At 35.9% G+C, this 20,425-nt stretch overlaps 2 protein-coding genes across 2 annotated transcripts in view; both read right to left on the bottom strand.

Moving 5' to 3' along the window:
• LOC107558580 (uncharacterized) lies at window positions 1–2,532 on the bottom strand. Its single transcript, XM_016242241.1, has 2 exons — window positions 2,013–2,532; window positions 1–647 (listed from the first exon to the last, which is right to left on the bottom strand). Exons 1-2 carry the CDS (start codon window positions 2,291–2,293, stop codon window positions 95–97), a joined length of 834 nt encoding a protein of 277 aa, XP_016097727.1. The 5' UTR covers window positions 2,294–2,532; the 3' UTR covers window positions 1–94.
• Window positions 2,533–3,173: 641 nt separating this feature from the next.
• The window catches only part of sfpq (splicing factor proline/glutamine-rich), a 38,114-nt gene continuing 20,862 nt past the window's right edge, over window positions 3,174–20,425 (bottom strand). The window contains exons 10-12 of the transcript XR_001605497.1: window positions 4,084–4,136; window positions 3,904–3,983; window positions 3,174–3,675 (exon numbers count right to left, since the gene is read on the bottom strand). The gene's annotated coding sequence lies outside the window, so the exon portion shown is untranslated. The remainder of the gene's footprint in view (window positions 3,676–3,903; window positions 3,984–4,083; window positions 4,137–20,425) is intronic.

Below are 20,425 nucleotides of genomic sequence, written 5' to 3'. Positions count from 1 at the left end.
AATTGGTAAATACAGAACTTGTCATTTCTGTAGTTATCAGTGTTAGCGTACAACACACATCAAAATATGAAATGCTACAATTAAAAGCATGACACTAGGAAGTTAATTTTACCATTTGACCCGTCAGTGATTTTTCTATCTGTTTGGGGGTCTTTGGATCTTGTAGAAGTCTCAGGTTGGTGACTTTGTTATCCAGCTCATCCATGAAACCCTCATCAACTGACTCACTGTCCCTGTCTTCCTCCTGTCCAGCACCCTCTGCAGGCAAGAACACGTGCAGCTGTGTGCGAGATGCACTAGATGAAGATGTGGGTAAATGCTGTGTAGGAAGGCAAGTCTTTCCTCTGACAGATAAAGTCTCTAGGTTTGCGGGCTGCCTGCGCTGCCTCACTAACGGCTGCAGGCCTCTGTTCTCTGTGGCCTGCTGCTGACTGTGAGTAAAGGCCTGTCCAACCTTTGGTACAGGCTTCAGAGGCTGAGAGAAATGCATGTACACTTGATGATAGCTCTGCTGAGGCATCTTTGGTTTCTCAAGGGTCTTGCAGGAGGGAGATGGGCCAGGTGTGTGTAGAAGGGGATGGTGGATTTTTGAAAACCCCTCGAAAACTGCTCTCTGGCCTGGGGTGAACAAGCAGGGCTCACTGACACTGAGAGATCAGAGGAGACCAAAAACAGACACATGTGAGGATTAAACAGAACTTCTTCAATTATAAAGCTGAAGGAATGAAAGGATAACGTTCTGACAAATACTACCATTCAAAGTTTGGGGTCGATAAGATTTATTTTCGAAAGAAATTCATAATAATTAATTCAGCAAGGACACATTAAACTGATCAAGTTAAATGATCGAATTAATAGTAAAGAATGTTACAAAAGATTTCTATTTCAAATGAGCTTTTTTTAACATTAATAAGACATGTTTCTTGAGCAATTCAGCATATTAGAATGATTTCTGAAGGATCATGTGACACTGAAGACGAGTAACGGCTGCTGAAAATTCAGCTTTGTGGCAAAGCTGGAAAGCACAGGAATACATTTTAATTTGTAATAGTATTTCACAGTATTAATGTTTTCACCATTTATGATAAAAGAAACATATCCTTGGTGTGCATAAACTTTCAAAAACAAAACAAAAATAATAGAAAAAAAATCAACAGATGTTAAATCCTGACTAATAATTTTTTTGAAAACATTGAAATACATTTTGAGCTGCCAGTCCAGAAACACAAGACTAAATGGGCCATTAAATCCTTTGCCACTGTTCTGCCAATCAATCAATCAATCATCTGAGCCACTGCAACATCAAAGATGTAGGAGGTATTCTATGATGAACATGCTTTATTTTTTGAAAGTATAACATGTTCATTAGTTAGTTCAGGTTGTAAAATGTGGTGTCACTCCCCTCCAAAACAAATATTTTATTCATGACATTTGTTTTATAATAGATTTCTTTCCTCTGCTGATTTCATAATATGGCCAGAACAGCATATATTGTACAGCTTGAGAAACACTGGAAACATTGGCTGCTGTCATTTGATAATCTGTGTAATTTAGCTGTTGTTTCCCCCCCGTGAGCTTTTGGGTGTGTTGCCACGTAAGAGGAATGTTTCTCAGGTTTCTGAAGCATTTCTCCATTGTGCAAAGGATGACACTTCCTGTTACTGGCTGATGAAGAGCTGTATCTGCACTCACATTTGTACAGGTTTGAAGTTTAAGGCAAACCCCAACAAATTTAAACCATTCTTGGGAACATGTTGCTGTAAGTATTTAACTTATCTTCAGTTTTAAAAACAGTTACAATTATTTATAATTAAAATTAAATGTAAAGTTCTCTTAAATTTAGAGAATGTTTTATTAAAACACTTAAATATTATATATACTATAAATACTACAAATAAAATTTCATGTCGGGTTTTTTTTTTACCATGCAATTTTGATATCACATACAGTAGTCAATTCTCTCTATTGCTGATGCTGAACACCAGGCTTCGAGGCAACAGATATCAGCTTACCTGAGAGGCACCGCGGTGGTCCGACCATGTGTTGATCTGGACAATAATGATGGCAGTCTGAAATCATCTCTGCTCCGTGAGCCAGGAAGTGGGAGCACAGAACTGGAGAGCAGGTATGTCCGGACCAGAGTGCGATTTCTCTGCATTGCCCACTGATGCTTTAACTCCACAGTGTTCATGCTCAGTCCAGAAGGTCCCCTCGTCACACTCATATCTGCACCGACAGCACCAGACTGCAGCCGCCCCTTGGGGGAGCATGTCCACGTACAGTGATCAATCATTCATGTGCATTAAAAATACATCAGGCAAGCCCATTGGTCACACACCACCAAATTCTCCCTCCCTGTCCCCCTTTCCCTCGTTCCATTGTCAGCATGCAGCACACAGAAAGGCTTGAGCATTTCTGAGATATCCTGGAACATGGGGATAATCTGAGGATTGTCTTTGAATCACTCTGAACTCAATAAATCCCAATTTTGGCAAATAAATTGATTATGTAGGCCCAACCTGAATACACAAATCCAAGTACACTATAAAAAATATTTCAGTTACAATAAACGACTATTGGAGTATGTTTTAGAAGAAAATACTTTTTTTTTTTTTTTTAATCTTCAAAACCTTTTAATTCAACGTGCTACTTGATTATTTTGAATTGTAAAGTTTACTAGCAATTTCTTAGAGAATTGTTTCTACAATTTTTTCCCCAGTGTAATCTTAGATGTGTCTCTAACAGAACTTGCAACTTTTTCTGCCAACAGACATGTTAGTAAATTATGATTATTAAGCAATCAAATGTATCAGTCCGAAATGACATGACTTTCATATTTTACTGACAATCATATAACACTTTAACAATCCCTGAAAATCCTCTTAAGTGTATGTTAACACTGGTCAAAAAACCCGAACCCACATTTACTGCACCACACTTCCTCAGACTGCAGGTTTATTTTCCTTCTCGAACAATTTCCAGAAGTAGCTGTCAGACAATAGGACACAAGTTAGTAAATTATGATTATTAAGCAATCAAATGTATCAGTCCGAAATGACATGACTTTCATATTTTACTGACAATCATATAACACTTTAACAATCCCTGAAAATCCTCTTAAGTGTATGTTAACACTGGTCAAAAAACCCGAACCCACATTTACTGCACCACACTTCTCAGACTGCAGGTTTATTTTCCTTCTCGAACAATTTCCAGAAGTAGCTGTCAGACAATAGGACACAGCAGTGATAAAACAAGAGAAACATAGCACCCTGACCTTAATTAATACTGGACAGCAGCCTGAGTGCTACTGAGTTACAGAGGTCTGTCTGTTTATAGACCTACAGAACAAGCTCTTAAGCAGACAGTCTTTTTCCCCTCTGTATTTTTTTTTAAGTCTCACCAAGTAAGTTTAATGGATATACATGAAATTGTGCTAAACCAAAATATTAATATTTAGCAAGAACTCTAAAACATACATCAAGTCAGCTACAAGATCAAGGTTCTGCAGTTCCACATAAAATGCAATGGTTTCATCTAAAAAAAATGTTCTCAAAAACCAGACATAGGGATCTTAACAGTTTATTTAAAAATTGGATACAATCATGATGCATCCTGTGCTGCACTCAAGATTTCCCAAGCTGCCACATCACATCACACCACACTCCAACAGGACTATACAGGACAAACAGAAAGAAAAGGGAAAAAAATAGAGGTAAAAATTTGTAATCTAGTTGCATAAATGATTTCTCATCTTTGATTAAAAACAGTAAGATTAACACCTAGTAGCATTTTCATATATATATATATATATATATATATATATATATAAAAAAACAATTACACACTATTCCCACATTGTCATTCTTATGTTAAATTATGATATTAAATTATTTCACAGACCTGCACATTATTGTCCACTGAGCAGGAGCATTTAGTGCCGATAGCGCTCAATTGCTGAGAGAACAGGTTCCTTGGTTGACCTAAAAAAAAAAAAGAGGAAAAAAATGTTTTTTACCCCATCACACAAACATGCAAGATCATAATTTGCTTGTCATAGTGAAGTGTTTGGTGAATGCTTACCCATATATCAAAGTGTATGATGCTGCTTAACCTCCTTCAATCACCCGAGGCCCCTGCAGTGAGAGAAAGGCAGTGAGGATACAGAAGTAAACCAGTATACAGAGTCCTACCTAAACTGCTTTCTGACTTACAGCAGGCTATTATAATTAATAACAGAATTTTGGAAAGCATTGGGTGAACGTTTCAGTAGTTCTTTTTAAAATAAATAACTACTTTAGTTCTCTTTCCAAAAAAGAAAATTCCCTCTACCATGGAAACTACTCAAGCACATAATGCTCAAGTAAATGGTTATGTATATTGAAGTTAAGCAAAGCTAAGTCACTTTGTTTTTGTTCTTTAATATACAGCTGAAGAGCAAATATTACTTCATCTCATGCAGAAACACTTTGCTACAGTTGCTGTACAGCTCACTAACTGACAAGGTCAATGACACTTGAACTCCATACAGACAGCACCTCAAACACAATCCCAAATTTCTAAAAGATAAGGATGTTGTGTTAAAGATCTGCCTCTCTGAGGCAGCCACTAAGTCACAAGGTAAGTTCTGGCATCACACTCCATAGAGCTAAAAACTCATGGCCCATACTAGGATTATCAAAATTACAGATTGGGGCCAAGATGAATGGATCACAGTGCAGATAAACAGACATGTACACACATATCCAGACTGTCAAAATGCTGATCCAGCACTATAAATATGTTGTACAGAAGCACTCCGATCATCCACAGGAGCAGGAGTACGCACACGCTCCATTAATACAGTCTGTTCAGTAACATGGCTGCGATACACTGCTGGAGAACGAGTCAATGGCATGAGTGCAATACTTGTGTGAAGAATAAAAGATCACAGTAGATTTAGGAAAAACACCAAATAAATGTACTTTAAAAACACTTTCATTTCACAGAGTATTTCCCACCCCAGTCCACATTGGGAAGTTTGTAAAGAATGGAGGCAGCATTACTGTGATATCCATGTAGGTATGAAGCAAACAGACTAGTTAAGACTGCCAGGATTGAGAAGTGAGAACAAGAGAGAAAGAATAACTATTTTACACTGCCATAAATATATTTTTGCAACATTAAGACAACAAGCTTATAGGCTATCCAATATAGGGGTTTGTTGCAGACTACAACAGATTTGTTGCAGGCTAGAACAGTTGACAGACAAGGTCTAAGCACTCAAGAGTTTGGAGGTTATGAGTGGCAAAGTCTGCTGTGTTTTCATGGAATCTAATATGCTTGCCCTTAGCAAAAAGCACTCGTCAAAACAGAATGAATAGAAAATTGTGATATGAACCACCCAAGATCAGAGCATCACTGGGGTAACTGCTAAATACAGGCAAATAAATGTGATAAAAAGTATTTTATTTTAAAATTCTATTTGAAATAAATGCTGTTCTTTAGAACTTTCTATTCAAAGAATCCTGGAAAAAAGGATAACACTATTTAACAGCGACCTGGTGACGTGTACTTACTATAGTACTATACTTAATATAGTAATAACAGTAAACAAATTATGCATAATTACAAGCAACAAACCCTAATCCTAACCCTATAGTAAGTAGCTCTGGGTGATAAAACGGTATCGGTATTTATCAACGGTACACCATCGATAACGATAGAAAAAATGTTTGATATAGCGCACGATATAGGCACGTGCTATGAGTGACAAGCACACACGAGCACATGCTGAAATGAGGAGATTGTGAATAAAAAAAAAAAGAATATTAGTCAAATTTAAAAATAAACATTTGGATCTGAATGCTACAATCGAATATTAGGTGGGCATCAGGGAGTGTCATCAGCGGTGCATGAGATGCGGTGATGATGATGTAAGTGACGCTGTTGCATTTTAATGCTTTCTTAGTCTAGCCCAAGAGATGCACCGTTGCTGCGTTATTCTTTCAAAATATTCAAGAAATATAGTAGCTCAATGTGTAGGAGATCTTGATTAGGTTAAAACCGAAACCAAGCCATTCACACAGAACGCATATTCAGCGCATTCTTTAGATGGACAACTATAACCAGGGGCATCATGCACTCATTTTTGAGGGGGCACGAGTTGGGGGTGGGCGGGGGGGATGGGGTGTTCATCATGTGACACAGCTGCCACAACAGCACTTATGTTTTATTTATTTTTACATTAACTATATCATGAAATATCTTGATTCTCACCTTTATAGATTGTGTTGATCTATAATGGGCGATGGTCAAAGTAACCTAATAATGTAATTATTAACTATGCATAAAAACCGGTTTACACTTAATTAACAGATATGGGTGTCATGCCATACAATATTTTTTATACGACTTGAGTTAATATTTAATGTGAATTTAACATTGAAAGTTAATGTGAATAAAAATATTGCAAGTTAGGCTACTAATCATAACACTTTCATTGTACAGAAAGAAAGCAAAGACCATTTACATTATCAAAGAACATTTTCACTGACAGTCTAGTTCAAGCACTCACAAAAACTCCCAGTAAAATCACTGAAGCGGTTTACACTATGAAATTAATCTTACAGATTCGTACAAACATTTGCACTTTGTTGTTTCTGATGAGAGAATTCGCAAGACAGAGGTATTCAGTCAGCGAGCGAGTGAATAAAACAGCATTTTAGCGAGGACTCATCTGAACACCTCTGATTGGTCATTGCATTCATAAGTTCAACAGCATCGTGTGTGATTGGTTAATGCGCAGTGCTGTAAAAACACATCTGTATCTGGCTAAGCGCCAGCCAGTGAACGCAGATTTGAATTTAGCAGCTGATTATATGATGCACTGAATGTTCAAATCACGCTGGTGTGATTGTATTAAATATAGAAAATATTAATCGGCTATTTTTTGTCTTTGGAAGCTGCATTCAAAGTCCACTTGGCTCAAATCTGAGGGGGCACGTGCCCCCTAAATTTGAATGGGCATGACGCCTCTGACTATGACTGCTACACTAGCGTCTCACACAAAGTGTAAATATTTTAAACATTGAGAAAACACGTCGCACATTTGTGGAGGTTTATTCCTTTTCACCGTGTCCTTATATTTTTGGCTATTGCTACAAATATACCCCAGCGACTTAAGACTGGTTTTGTGGTCCAGGGTCACATATTAGTCAAATTTAAAAATAAACATTTTAGACGGACAACTATGACTGCTGCACTCGCGTCTCACACAAAGTTTAAACAGTTTTAACGTTTAGAAAACACGGCGCAAATTTGTGGAGGTTTATTCCTTTTCACCGTGTCCTAATAATTTTTTTAATGCAATCTGTGTGATCGGCGATTCAGCTCTTTGCAAGCAATGCATACATTATGCTGTTTTGTTCATAATTGTTTATGCAATTTACAAAATTATATTTGATTTAGATATGTAAATTTAGACGTTATGCACTTTTTTTTATAGACAGGTAAGTTATTTCACTGCATTGCATTTAATGCGCTGCATTACTTTGCTCATTGCACCCTCCTGTGGCCTTGGGAAACAAGTCAAAAGTTTCCGCAAGACTCATTAATCTGCATATAAAACATTAGAAAGGAAATACGAGTTTAATTTTTATTTTGTGTATGACTGTTAAAATAAAATTTTTTAATTGCTCTGTTTTAAAAAAGGTTAACCTATTAAAAATGTCAATAATTATCGATACCGAACGATATGAATTATATCATTGATAAATGTTTTTATATATCGTCCTATATATATCGCTATATCGTCCAGCCCTAATAGTAAGTACATGTTAATTAATATTAATCAGTACAATTACACAGCAACAAGAATACCTAAAAATAAAGTGTAACCAAAAATGTATAACTTTTTCCACAAAAATATGAAGCAGCAAAACTGTTTAACATGAATAAGAAAAGTTTCTTGAGCTTCAGATCAACAAATTAGAATGATTTCTGAAAGATCATGTGACACTGAAGACTGGAGTAATGATGCTGAATATACATTTTAAAAGTACAGTAAAACGGGGGGGGGAAAAAAAAAATCTTCAACCCCAAACTTGTCAGTTTTTGTATGTATGAAAACAACGAACCAGCAATTGTGTCATAGATTTTGCTGCTTGAGCTTAAATCAAGTAAAAAGGATATTTTGGGAGAGAGGAAAAAAAAAAAAAAGTTTAGAAAGCCCCACACAAGTGTCATGAATTTTGAGGTAGGTTTAATTAAATCAAAAACTGGACTGAAAAAAAAAAAAAAAAGCTTTTTCTGAACATTTCTATACAGATTCAAGTTCTCAGGACCCTAGCCTTCATCATAAAAATACCATATTTTATCCCTGCCTAATCAGAAAGAAAATCTCAGTACATGAAGTCAATAGAATGCCACCACATCACTAATGAGGTCCTTGAATTTTATTAGTGTGAGGTGCTTAAATACATGGTACCTGGTGAAGTAGCGATGCTGCTGCTGTCTCCAAAGACAGCTACTGTGTGGAAGATATTACAGAGCAGCTGAAATACACACAAAGGGAGCCAAAGTACCAAACACATTTCAAATTCTGCTTACAAAAACAATTTCTGCACTGTGAATCCATTTTCAGGAGTGTGATGCCAGAACCCTGGTAGTATTTCAACACGGCTGATGATAGTAGTACTTTATTTGCATGGAACAAGACAAGATCACTTACCTTTTCCGGTGATATGCAAGCATACCTCTTGATGCAAATAAGTCCAGGCTCAACTGTCCACTGATCTGTAGAACTAATCCTCAATGTTACCAACTGCTGGAGTCTGTGGGTAAGCTGGACACTGGCCCTTAATGCTCAGCTACAGCACCACCATTCACTCAATACACAGTACAGACAGAGACAAGCTCTTGTCACACCTGCTAAATTCTCAGGAGCCTGAAAAGGCAAGTTTCCACTGTATTCTGCCAAGGGGGAAAAAAGAGTCTTAACTATAGAGTCTGGTCACACGATCAATAGCACATGGAAATTTATGGTCCCAGTGTATACAGTACTACCTACATGCAGGTTGATGTCAAAAAATTGGCAAATGTTATGTGATCTATTCAGTATAAATTCCTACTAGCCTATTGAAACTTCAGAAATGACTTACGATGTTCAAATGAAAGCAAGGAATTTATTACATTCTCTTAAAAATGTGTCTTGAATGTTACACTATAAAAATATTCCAATGGCTCTAAGCTGGGAATAAATAAAATGTTCAGCAAAAAATGAGAAATGTAATTTACTAACCCTTGTGTCACTCCAAACCCATGTGACTAAATGTAGGGTCTCCCTGTATTTTTTGGCTGAAATGCCACATATGGTATATCTCTCTGTATTCTCTACATTTTCTATTTGGATTAAAATATATATATTTTTTAACATCCTGCCCAATTTTGTCCAATAAAACAATGTTTATATTAAAGGCAATGAAAACAAACAGTGAAAGTAGGCTACGCTATCCATTATGTGCAAAAAAGGGGCTAAAATGACATTCTAACATTGAAATATCACAATCTAAAAAACAAAAATAATGCATTAAGGCAATTCACTAAAGTAAAAATGAAAGTAAATAAACAAGAGCACAGATTAATTGCATTTTATTTGTGATTACCCCATTACTGCTATCATCAAATACACTTGTAGGTTTAAAATTATATGACAATTATTGCGCTCTTATTCTATTGCGCTCCGTCTGTTTGGCGCGCATGCAAAAGGCTTTTTCATGACTTTCTAACATTTACAGATGGAGAATATACCTGTGAAATGTTAAGTTATGCACTGAGGAAAACAGCACGTCTCACGCGCATTAAACAGCGCAAGTAGCATCTCTGTCAGCAGCACATGAGACTGTCAGAGCATCTGACGGGACAAGCCGCTTTAAACTAGACATGTTAACTTGTAATCTTACAAATTATTTTAAAGCCCTTAATATAAAGCATGTCTCATGTTTTTAAGACAAATTGGATTATGCACTTTTCCCCGCAGCAGCTCACTCGGTGTCCTCTGCTTATTCAGATGCGCTCGTATCAAACTACTGTATATCGATATAGGCGGTATTGCATCATGCCATATCACCTATTAAAAATATATATCGTACAAACTCTATATACTGCCCAGCCCTAACTAAAGGTGTGGTCATATTTCCCATTGCTATCTTTTTTTAGAGCCATCTGAACGGGATCATTTTGAGGCAACTCTGAGCAGACTATAGAAACTTAATTTGTCATCTCTCATTGAATTTTACTACTTTAGACACACTACCATTCAAAAGATTTTTGTAAAGAAAAGGATAATTTTATATTTAGTAAAGATGCATTAAATTGTTCCTAACTAAAGGTAAAGGACAATGTTACAAAAGTTTTCAATTTCAAATAACTGGACTGTTGAACTTCTATTAATCAAATAATCCTGAAAAAAAGTATCACGATTTCCACCGAAACATTAGGCAATACAACTATTTTCAACAAGAATATATATATTTTTCAAGTATTGGTTCCTGAGCACTAAATCAATATATTACAATGAATCGTGTTTTGGAATATACTGTTCATTTCTAAGATTTGTATGGAGCTTTTTGATGGTGCTTGAGAAATGTGGAAAAATCTGAAAAATCATACAGGTTTGGAATGACATGAGGGCAAGCAATTTTCATTGAGTGACCTTCAATTTCAAATAAAGGTTATTTTGAACTTCTATTAATCAAATAATCCTGAAAAAAAGTATCACGATTTCCACCGAAACATTAGGCAATACAACTATTTTCAACAAGAATATATATATTTTTCAAGTATTGGTTCCTGAGCACTAAATCAATATATTACAATGAATCGTGTTTTGGAATATACTGTTCATTTCTAAGATTTGTATGGAGCTTTTTGATGGTGCTTGAGAAATGTGGAAAAATCTGAAAAATCATACAGGTTTGGAATGACATGAGGGCAAGCAATTTTCATTGAGTGACCTATGCCTTTAAATGTGGCCTGAAGTTGATCAGTACTTTTTTTTTTCTGACTCCTCTTCTCCAAGTGTGGATCTGGATTAAAATGTTAAACAAAAACTATGGTAGTGAACAGTGGAGCTAAATTAAAACAAAACAAAATAAACCCCCATTTCCCCAACACTATCAAACAGGCACAATTAAAATAGCTTTGCTTTGTTCCTAACTAAAGGTAAAGGACAATGTTACAAAAGTTTTCAATTTCAAATAAAGGTTATTTTGAACTTCTATTAATCAAATAATCCTGAAAAAAAGTATCACGATTTCCACCGAAACATTAGGCAATACAACTATTTTCAACAAGAATATATATATTTTTCAAGTATTGGTTCCTGAGCACTAAATCAATATATTACAATGAATCGTGTTTTGGAATATACTGTTCATTTCTAAGATTTGTATGGAGCTTTTTGATGGTGCTTGAGAAATGTGGAAAAATCTGAAAAATCATACAGGTTTGGAATGACATGAGGGCAAGCAATTTTCATTGAGTGACCTATGCCTTTAAATGTGGCCTGAAGTTGATCAGTACTTTTTTTTTTTCTGACTCCTCTTCTCCAAGTGTGGATCTGGATTAAAATGTTAAACAAAAACTATGGTAGTGAACGGTGGAGCTAAATTAAAACAAAACAAAATAAACCCCCATTTCCCCAACACTATCAAACAGGCACAATTAAAATAGCTTTGCTTGCAGGACTTGGCAGACTGTAAAGTAATCATGCGTTGTGCACTTACCAAGCCTGGAGGTGGTGTGGTGTTCTTGAAAACTGAGCAGTCAGTTAATTTTTATCTTTCTCTTCCTTCCTGCTAATGTCCAAGTAACTAGCTACACGTGCTTCAGGTGGGAATGAGAACACTCTTCCCATACATTCAAGGCTTTCATCAAGAAGGTCAAAATAATTTGAGAAGGCGTGAAGACAGGAGAAATATATAAATATTCAGATTATCATTCCCATTCAATTCCTAGCCTCCTGTTGATCATAAATATGCCTCCTGCCTTTGTCTAAACACTGAATATTTAAGTTTTGAATTGACAGGAAATCGTTAATCTTCCTCAATGCTTGGAAACTTAAGTATTATGTAATTGTGAATTTACAACTCTAAAAGACAAAACAAAATCCAGTTGCCAACATCAAGGACAATCCAGAGCAGTTTTCATATGGTAAAGCACTTGTTTCTTGAAGAAAGCAGAATCTGCAATTAGATTGATTAAATGGATAAGTAATTCATTTTGAATTACTGAAAGATTTCTCACTTAAATCAATATTACCTAAAGTAAAATAAATACATTATGGAGTATTAATGCAATGCAATCTAGGAAATGTAGTCTGAACAAAGCTGCTCACAAAAAGAAGCACAGAATAGCACATTTCAATATAACCACAAAAATAACAAAATAGCGGCTATCCTACAATTACAGATTACATTTAATTATTAAAGGGGTCATATGACGCTGCTAAAAAGAACATTATTTTGTGTATTTAGTGTAATGTGTTTATGCGGTTTAAGGTTCAAAAAACACATTTTCCACATACTGTACATTATTGTTGCTCCTCTATGCCCTGCCTTTCTGAAACACGTTGATTTTTATAAAGCTCATTGATCTGAAAAGCGAGGTTTGCTCTGATTGGCCAGCTATCCAGTGCGTTGTGATTGGCCGAATACCTCAAGCGTGTAACGGAAATGTTACACCCCTTACCATACTGTGATGCCGTGTCCCGGTGCGATGAGACAAAAACAATAAAACCCATTATAAATGAGGCATTTGTGTGGTGACAATTACTGATTATAATGACTTATACGGTCTTTTTACGCATTGCGTAAACATAAAACCATGTCTGCATTTGTGATCGGAGAAACGACAAACAGCAAGTGCTACTCTACACTGCTCAAAACTCGTGATTGAATCATCAGTGGCAAATTCTCTAAATACGAAAACGTACTTACGTAAGTCAGAAGCGCCAGACTGTCCTTGCAAAGTTGGAATTGCCCCACTTTATAGAAACAATCTTTGTGCACAGCCTTCCCAGGTTCAGGAAACAAGTCCTCCGTACAACTGATTTCTAGTCGTGTCCTCTTTTGGAAGACCACACAAAGTAGTTTCGCTTTTACAACGAAACGCACAGCATCTCTATGACATGGCGGCGGCAGCAACAATACTACAGCGACAATAAGTTTCTTTGCGTGAACATTTGGGCGGTGTTATGCAAATCTTCCTACACAGTGACGTAGATGTGTGGGGGCGTGTTTAAACTAGGCATTTTAGGAGGGCGTGGACGAGTCTTAATTTTTATAAAGAATCTCTCTTTGGGTTTGAGACTTTAGTCTTTGCAACTTATCTATGCACGAACAGCTTGTAACACTTGAAATTGCATCATATGACCCCTTTAAATGTACCCCTTATAATCTTATATAAGACTGTTGTCACTTCAATACCTAAAGCACAGATCTATATTGAAACGCATCCGATTTTCTCCTAAATGTTTGTGTAAACTAAATACATGACCATGCAACATTACCAACTCTGTGTACTTAAAGAACACTTGTAGAGACAGATATTTGTGTGTATTTGATGCAAAAGTGCGGCAACCACAAAAGGCTTTGTGCGTACGTCAAGTGTGTACCCAATCGAGCCAATGACAACTCCGTCAACTGACCAGAGCATTTTTCATGCTGGGCCCTAGGACATTGGGCATTCCTTACTGTCGAGCCCTGGAATGCATCCTTTATCTGTGTGTGTGCGTGCTGCCATTAAACATCTTACCTTTGGGGATTTAAGAAGTTGAGTTTATCCTAATTTTAAGATGTTACAGGGATTTTATGACCATTCTTTTCAATTTAAACTCCAATTCAAAAAGTTTCGTCATTAGAATAATCTAAAGAAAAAAGCTAACATTCTTTGGAAATGTTTCTGTGAATACAAAACATTTCTAAACTTTATTAAATTAAAATAGCAGGTAAGAAGAAGAAGAAGAAAAAAAAGTATTCTTGTTCTATGAATATTGCCCTAGAACTTTAGGCTTAAACTGGTATTTGAGTATAGATTTCTAAAAACAGGGTTCTTGAAAAGACATTTAGAAAATGTGCTGTTAATGAAAGAGATGACAAATTTAATACTAACTCTAATTTTGGGACACAAAGGTGTAAAAAGCAACAATAATATGCTGCAACACTAGTAGTGATGAAGCAAAATAAACAATAGTTGTTCCAAGTCGGACAAACAAGCCAACAAAGATTTGGTAAATAATAATTGAATAGTTACATGACAGAAGGTCATATTTTGTAGCAAATTAGTCTCACATTATTAATTCTGCACAAAAACAGACAACCCAAACCAAAGGAGGCGACATGACATGAAGTGACCAACCATGGTATGTTTTAACACATGGCGTTTAAGAGGAGATATAACTCTAAGAACAAGGTGCAACATACTGGCAGGGTCAAGGTTGAATTGTCTACTTGCTTCCAAGTGTCTTAAAGCTCTTGAAGATTTAATTCAAAACTCACAAATGATGGCAAATCCAGCGACTAGTTCTTCCTTTGTAGTTCTCACTGAAGAAGCTTGACAACTTGATAAATACTTCCAGGTGGACTGATAACCTAAACACCCTGACTCCTGGTAACTGAAAGCCGGTCAATCAAAGTGAGGAACGGGATGTAACGTGTAGAGCCACGTGTAGAATCAGATTAGAGCCTTGTTTTTTGAAAAATACATTTGAGCTTTTTTGAGATCATTATGAATTAGACAGCTGTTGAACAGTCCATGGGCATGCCGTATAAAGCTGAGACTAATAGTGGATAAATAGCTAAAATCCAAAACTGTTCCAAACTTGAAGATACTTCGGAAGTCACGAACCTGTTAAGGAAAACAAATGTATAGAAAACCAACACAATAAACAATAACATTTTTTCCACAATGTATCTGGGAAAATTTGCACGTGAAATTACCTTTTTCCAGCTCCATTCTTGATGTTTAAAATTATCTTAATTACATAAGCCATGTGATTCAAATAAGAAAAGTAACACATTGTATGCTAAGAATTAAAGTCAAATTACACACAGCTTTCAAATTAAGACAAATTTGTTTTAATCATGCCGCCAAATTTTTTACAAATGTTTAAATTTAGTAAGAAAACAATGTAGAAGATCAAATTAGTAGCCATGTTACTCAAGGCAATACCAAAAGAGTGTTGTGTAAAAAAAGTTGTGTAAAATTCAAAACAATGTAGGTCTCACATCATGCAAAGTGAAATGAAATTTAGCTAATATTAAATATATAGATTAATTACTAGCTATAAATGCATGGTTAATCCAGATATTTGATAATTGTCAAGCACAAATACAATATAGAAGTCAAGCTTTAATATAAAAATGCAATGTGTTATAATTAAGCTATCACGGCAAGTTTAAGAAGTACAGTGGAGAAGCTTTATTAGCTGTTATTGTTAACTGACCTAGAATATTTTACAAAGATAATGAAAAATATATGTTAAATTAATTGAAAGGTGCAAACTATTTCTGAAAACGGTTATATTATGATATAATTTAATAGTGTTATATAATGTTATATGATAATAAAAATAATAGCCAATTCCAAGCTTACTTTAAAATTCTGGTTAAGCTGTTTACAGCTTAATACATTTACAGAAATATTACATTCTATGGTGCACCTCTCAATCACACAAAGACAAAGAGGGTAAAGCAAAGCACTCAATTTCATTGTCTTGGCATATCGAAAAATAAATTTGCAAAGTTTTGTAGCATTTTGTTTTAAATGCAGAACAATTAATCCATAATCCAATACAAACAACTGAATCCATAAGATGGTGCTGTGGATACTACACACTCAACAAAAATCAGCAATCTGTGCTTTCAAGCAGAGATGAGTAGCAATATTTTGAACTTTTTATTGGAGTCAACCATCATAACTAGAAATGGATACGCTTTTAACATTTAGAAATTAAACAAAGTGTCTGTGTGCCCTGTAACCTCTACACAGGTAGTCAACTTGCACTTGTTGCATAAGATCTAGGGCGGGGCAATTTGGACCAAAAAAAATCATACCTAAAATTTTAATCAGGAGAATTCTATTAAAGTTCCAAGTTTCCAAGGTGTCTTTCAAGAGCCAAAATGCTGTACGCCAATTAAGTGAAATACATATATGAACAAGTGAATCACAGATTTGCTTGCTAACAGTTAAGTTAAAGGCAAATGGTGTCATTTTCTCCAGGGTTAATAGCATCTTAATGGGGTTTCTCCATCTTCAGTTTTTCTTTTTTAATAAATCTGCAAAAATGTCAATTCTGTGTTTTTCTGTCAATATGGGGTGCTGTGTGTACATTAATGAGGAAAAAAAATTAACTTAAATGATTTTAGCAAATGGCTGCAATATAACAAAGAGTGAAAAATTTAAGGGGGTCTGAATACTTTCCGTACCCACTGTATGTCTGAGGGGAACTTACTGTCTTTCGTATTTTTTCTTTTCCTCTTGCCTTTGTATAATGCATATTAAAGTTCATAAGTGCAGCGCTGCTTTGTTTACAGCGGAAACCAAGGAAACGCTTTAAGCGCCACCTGCTGTCAGAGAGTGCATCTGCGTCTCATTCAGCACTGCTGTTTCGGTTTCATGCAAATATTTTTTTATGCAGTTTCACAAAATTGAAGTCAAATCATTCTGTTTTTGCTTCAAATTTCGAAATTATACAATGTAATTTTAGATTAAAAACTGCTCATGTTGCATGTATCTTTGTTTGGATCACGATTAAAATGCAGTGGTTGCCTGCTTCTAATTTTAAATCGAAAGAGTACAGACAAAGCCTTAGTTTATTTTATTTTATTTGGGGCTTTTTGTAAATTACAATTTTTTAAAATTGTAAAAAATTTAGTTTTGTTATTTAAATTAACATTATATTTAAATTTTGTTATTTAGCAAACGCTTTCATCCAAAGAGACTTACAAATGAGGACAATAGAAGCAATCAAAACCAACAAAAGAGCAATAATTTACAAGTGCTATATTAGTATATTATTATAGTGTTATATTTCAATTTCACAAAGAAACGTACAGTATTTTGTCCAAGCAATAATAAAAGGACCCATTTAATTTATAATGTCTAAAATCTCATTTTGTAAAAAAAAACGTGAATCGAATCGTTAAATCAAAATCGTGAATCGAATCGTGAGTTGAGTGAATAGTTAACATCCCTAATTATTGGTTTAAAGGGTTAGTTCACCCAAAAATTAGCCCATAAATTACTCACCCTCAAGTCATCCTAGGTGTATATGCGCCAACAGTTGTACATGGAAGCAGCTCTGGGCGGATGACGTATGAGGTCGGCACGCGGAAGCGCAGGGGAGAGATCAAAACAAAAAAACGGTCACTTATTAGAAGTACAAAACGAGGATTTGTAAAGAAGAATGTCAGCGGATTTCGATATAAGCCAAGAGGAGACTGGGTTTCCTTTGCTAAAGTAAGGAAGCTTTGCTTCCTTTGCTTCCTTAACAAACATTGGTTTCCACGAGACTCACCGGCGCATGCTGAATTCATACGTTATCTGCCGGGAACTGCTTCAGTGTACAACTGTTGGCGCAAGCTACATTAAAGTGATTATTACGTTTTGAATATGGATATTTTTCTTACAAAAACGCATCAATTCGCTACAGGACGCCTTTGTTCACCCCCCGGAGCCATGTGTGAGACTTTTTTTTTTTAAATAGATGGGCACTTTTATATTTAACTTATTTTGGACTGATGCATGCAACTCCCGCTGAGTGGCATTAAACGGCTTGAAAGATCAAAGACAATTTTTAATATAACTCCGACTGGATTCGTCTGAAAGAAGAAAGTCATATACACCTAGGATGACATGAGGGTGAGTAATTTATGGGCTAATTTTTATTTTTGGGTGAACTACCCCCTTTAATCAAGTTGCACTGGAAGCATATTTTAAGTCATTTTTTGCCCAATTCCATTTTGTGACACCAGGGGCATCAAAAATACACTTCACCATTGACCACAGATTAAAGCAACTACATGCAAGTTGTATCCTTAATGTAAGTTTACATCATTGAAATATCAGTTCTAAATCATTCTGATGGTACACAGACGTCTAATAAGGCAAAGGTTTGTCTTGTCCAAATGTCTGTTCTGGGGGTAAGTTTGGTGAGCGGGCACAAAAGTTTGTGAAAAGGGTAGATTGCTTTATGGCTGCAACAAATACATGTGTACTGCTATCCACTGTAAAAACGGCAGTGATATTATATATGCCTTTTTGGTATTAAATACAACAACCAAAAAGCTCAACAAAGACTACATAAAGTTGCTTTAAATAAATTCAAAAACCATCAATTCATTTATAGTTGGCAGCAAAAATCCCTTAAAATAAATCAGTCACAAAATAGCCCATCTAAAACTGCTGCTTTGTCTAGTATAAACTATACAAAATGAGAAAAGAAAAATGTTATAAAACAAATTAGCAGAATTAGATTTAAACAGAGCACAGACACCGCATAAACCTTAAAATTTGCTTGTGAGATGGAGAGTCTTGTTTTTTGTTGACTCTATACACTATCCAACAAGTGGCTAACACTGTGTTCTATCTACATGCAATGCCATGACACACAACAACAGATAGTTTACCTCAGATCTTGAAAATCAATTAAATGTACATTAAAACTGATAACTTGATGCGAACCAACAAGTGTATTCCATAAAGACGGTATCAGTCACTCAGTATGTACTTTTAATTATGTTAAAAAGGTTTCATATTTTTGAATTAGATCATAAACTAGTTCATTTCGTTGGGAGTGCAGTGCACCTCTGCGCTTCTGATCGGCTGTGATATTTGAGTGATTTGGTCGCGTCTGGTGTGGACATCCAAATTGCTTGTCACTGGAATCTTGTTGCTTCTGGTTAGGTCGGTGTAAGAGTTTTCAACAATTGCAATCACAGTTAACTTGTCTTCTGCAGTATTTTTTTTTTAAATAAAAATGTATAATTATAATTTATGATTGAAGTTATAATTGGGCCTTTCGCACCGCTTTAGTTCCAGAACTAAATGTACAGTACTAAAGTACAGGGACGATTTTGCGCGAACTATTTCCCAGCACCATTTAAAGGGTTGCATTCGCACCGACACAAGAAGTGACGTAAGCCGGTCGACAGCGTCGTCATTTGTGTGCGGCGTTCTACAACAGAAACAAAGAACAACATTAACAACAGGAGGACGCTGTGATCTGAGCTGTGTGTTTGTTGTGTCTCGCGGGTTTCACAATAATGGACACGGAAAGTCGACGTATACGTAAAGTGATTGAAAGAAAAGAAAGGAGGACTAAGAATCTCCAACGACAACTGGCAGTCCGTCCATCTATCGCTGTTCTCCATACTTGCGAAATAAGTTGACACAATGTTTACAGTATGTTTACACAGCGTTTTAAATTATGGCGGGTGAGGGCGTTTTAATACGCGTTTTGGCCAATCAATGTCTACTTACGTCACGATTAGTACCAGTTGTGCTGGTTAGACCCTGCTCCAGAGTAGGAGCTAATTTGGTTCTTGAAAAAGGCAGTCCGGTACTAAAATCGCACCCAGTTCCGGCGGTGTGAAAACGCCAAGAAGTGGGTAGTGCCACAATTAGTTCTGGTACTATGAAAAGGTTCCCGCGGTGTGAAAGGCCCTAATGTGTGTTCTGGGGAAGTTCTGGAACCAATCGGGGTCTAACGCCTGTTTCACACATACTCCGATTGCAGTGCGGATTTTTATCCGTGCACATGTTAACAGGTTAGAGCATTCATACTGCACATGGACGTGGTCCGACAACGCATTCCAGGAGAGGTGCGTATGCAGCGATCATTTCCGCACAGTGTTTTTTTTGTTGTTGTGCTGAATGAACATGACACGGCATTGTTCACAGTAAAAATGAACATGGATTTGTTATCCTAAATGCATAAGTCTACTGTTTCACAGTCAACACATGGCTTTCTGGCTAGGTTTACAGCAAGAAAAAGTGCGCAACAAGGTGACACAATGGATGGCACTCATCAATATAGGAAATACAAAGCTCTTTATGACTGGGAGGATTGCTTATGATAAAGTTTTAATTGCAAATGAAAAAAGCATGAGAGTCAACTGCTTCGGTTAATGATAAGTTTAATTTTAAAATGTTTGTGATAGCCTACTTTTATGTTCAAAGGTAGTAGGCTATTTAAATGTTTTACCACCTGCTCAAGCAACTCAATATATAAATCTACAAGTAAAATGCATTGAATACGCCGTTTATATTTATTGTGTTTAAATGTGATTACATCTATGACAGATTGTATTACTGTACTGTGATTTTGAGATTAAAACAATGGATAAATGTTGTGTTTGTAGTATACAGCCACTGATCAGTAGCA

This window comes from Sinocyclocheilus grahami, unplaced genomic scaffold, assembly GCF_001515645.1.
Source record: "Sinocyclocheilus grahami isolate Dianchi unplaced genomic scaffold, SAMN03320097.WGS_v1.1 scaffold650.1, whole genome shotgun sequence".
NCBI lineage: Eukaryota > Metazoa > Chordata > Actinopteri > Cypriniformes > Cyprinidae > Sinocyclocheilus > Sinocyclocheilus grahami.
This window is presented reverse-complemented; position numbering and strand designations above follow the sequence as displayed.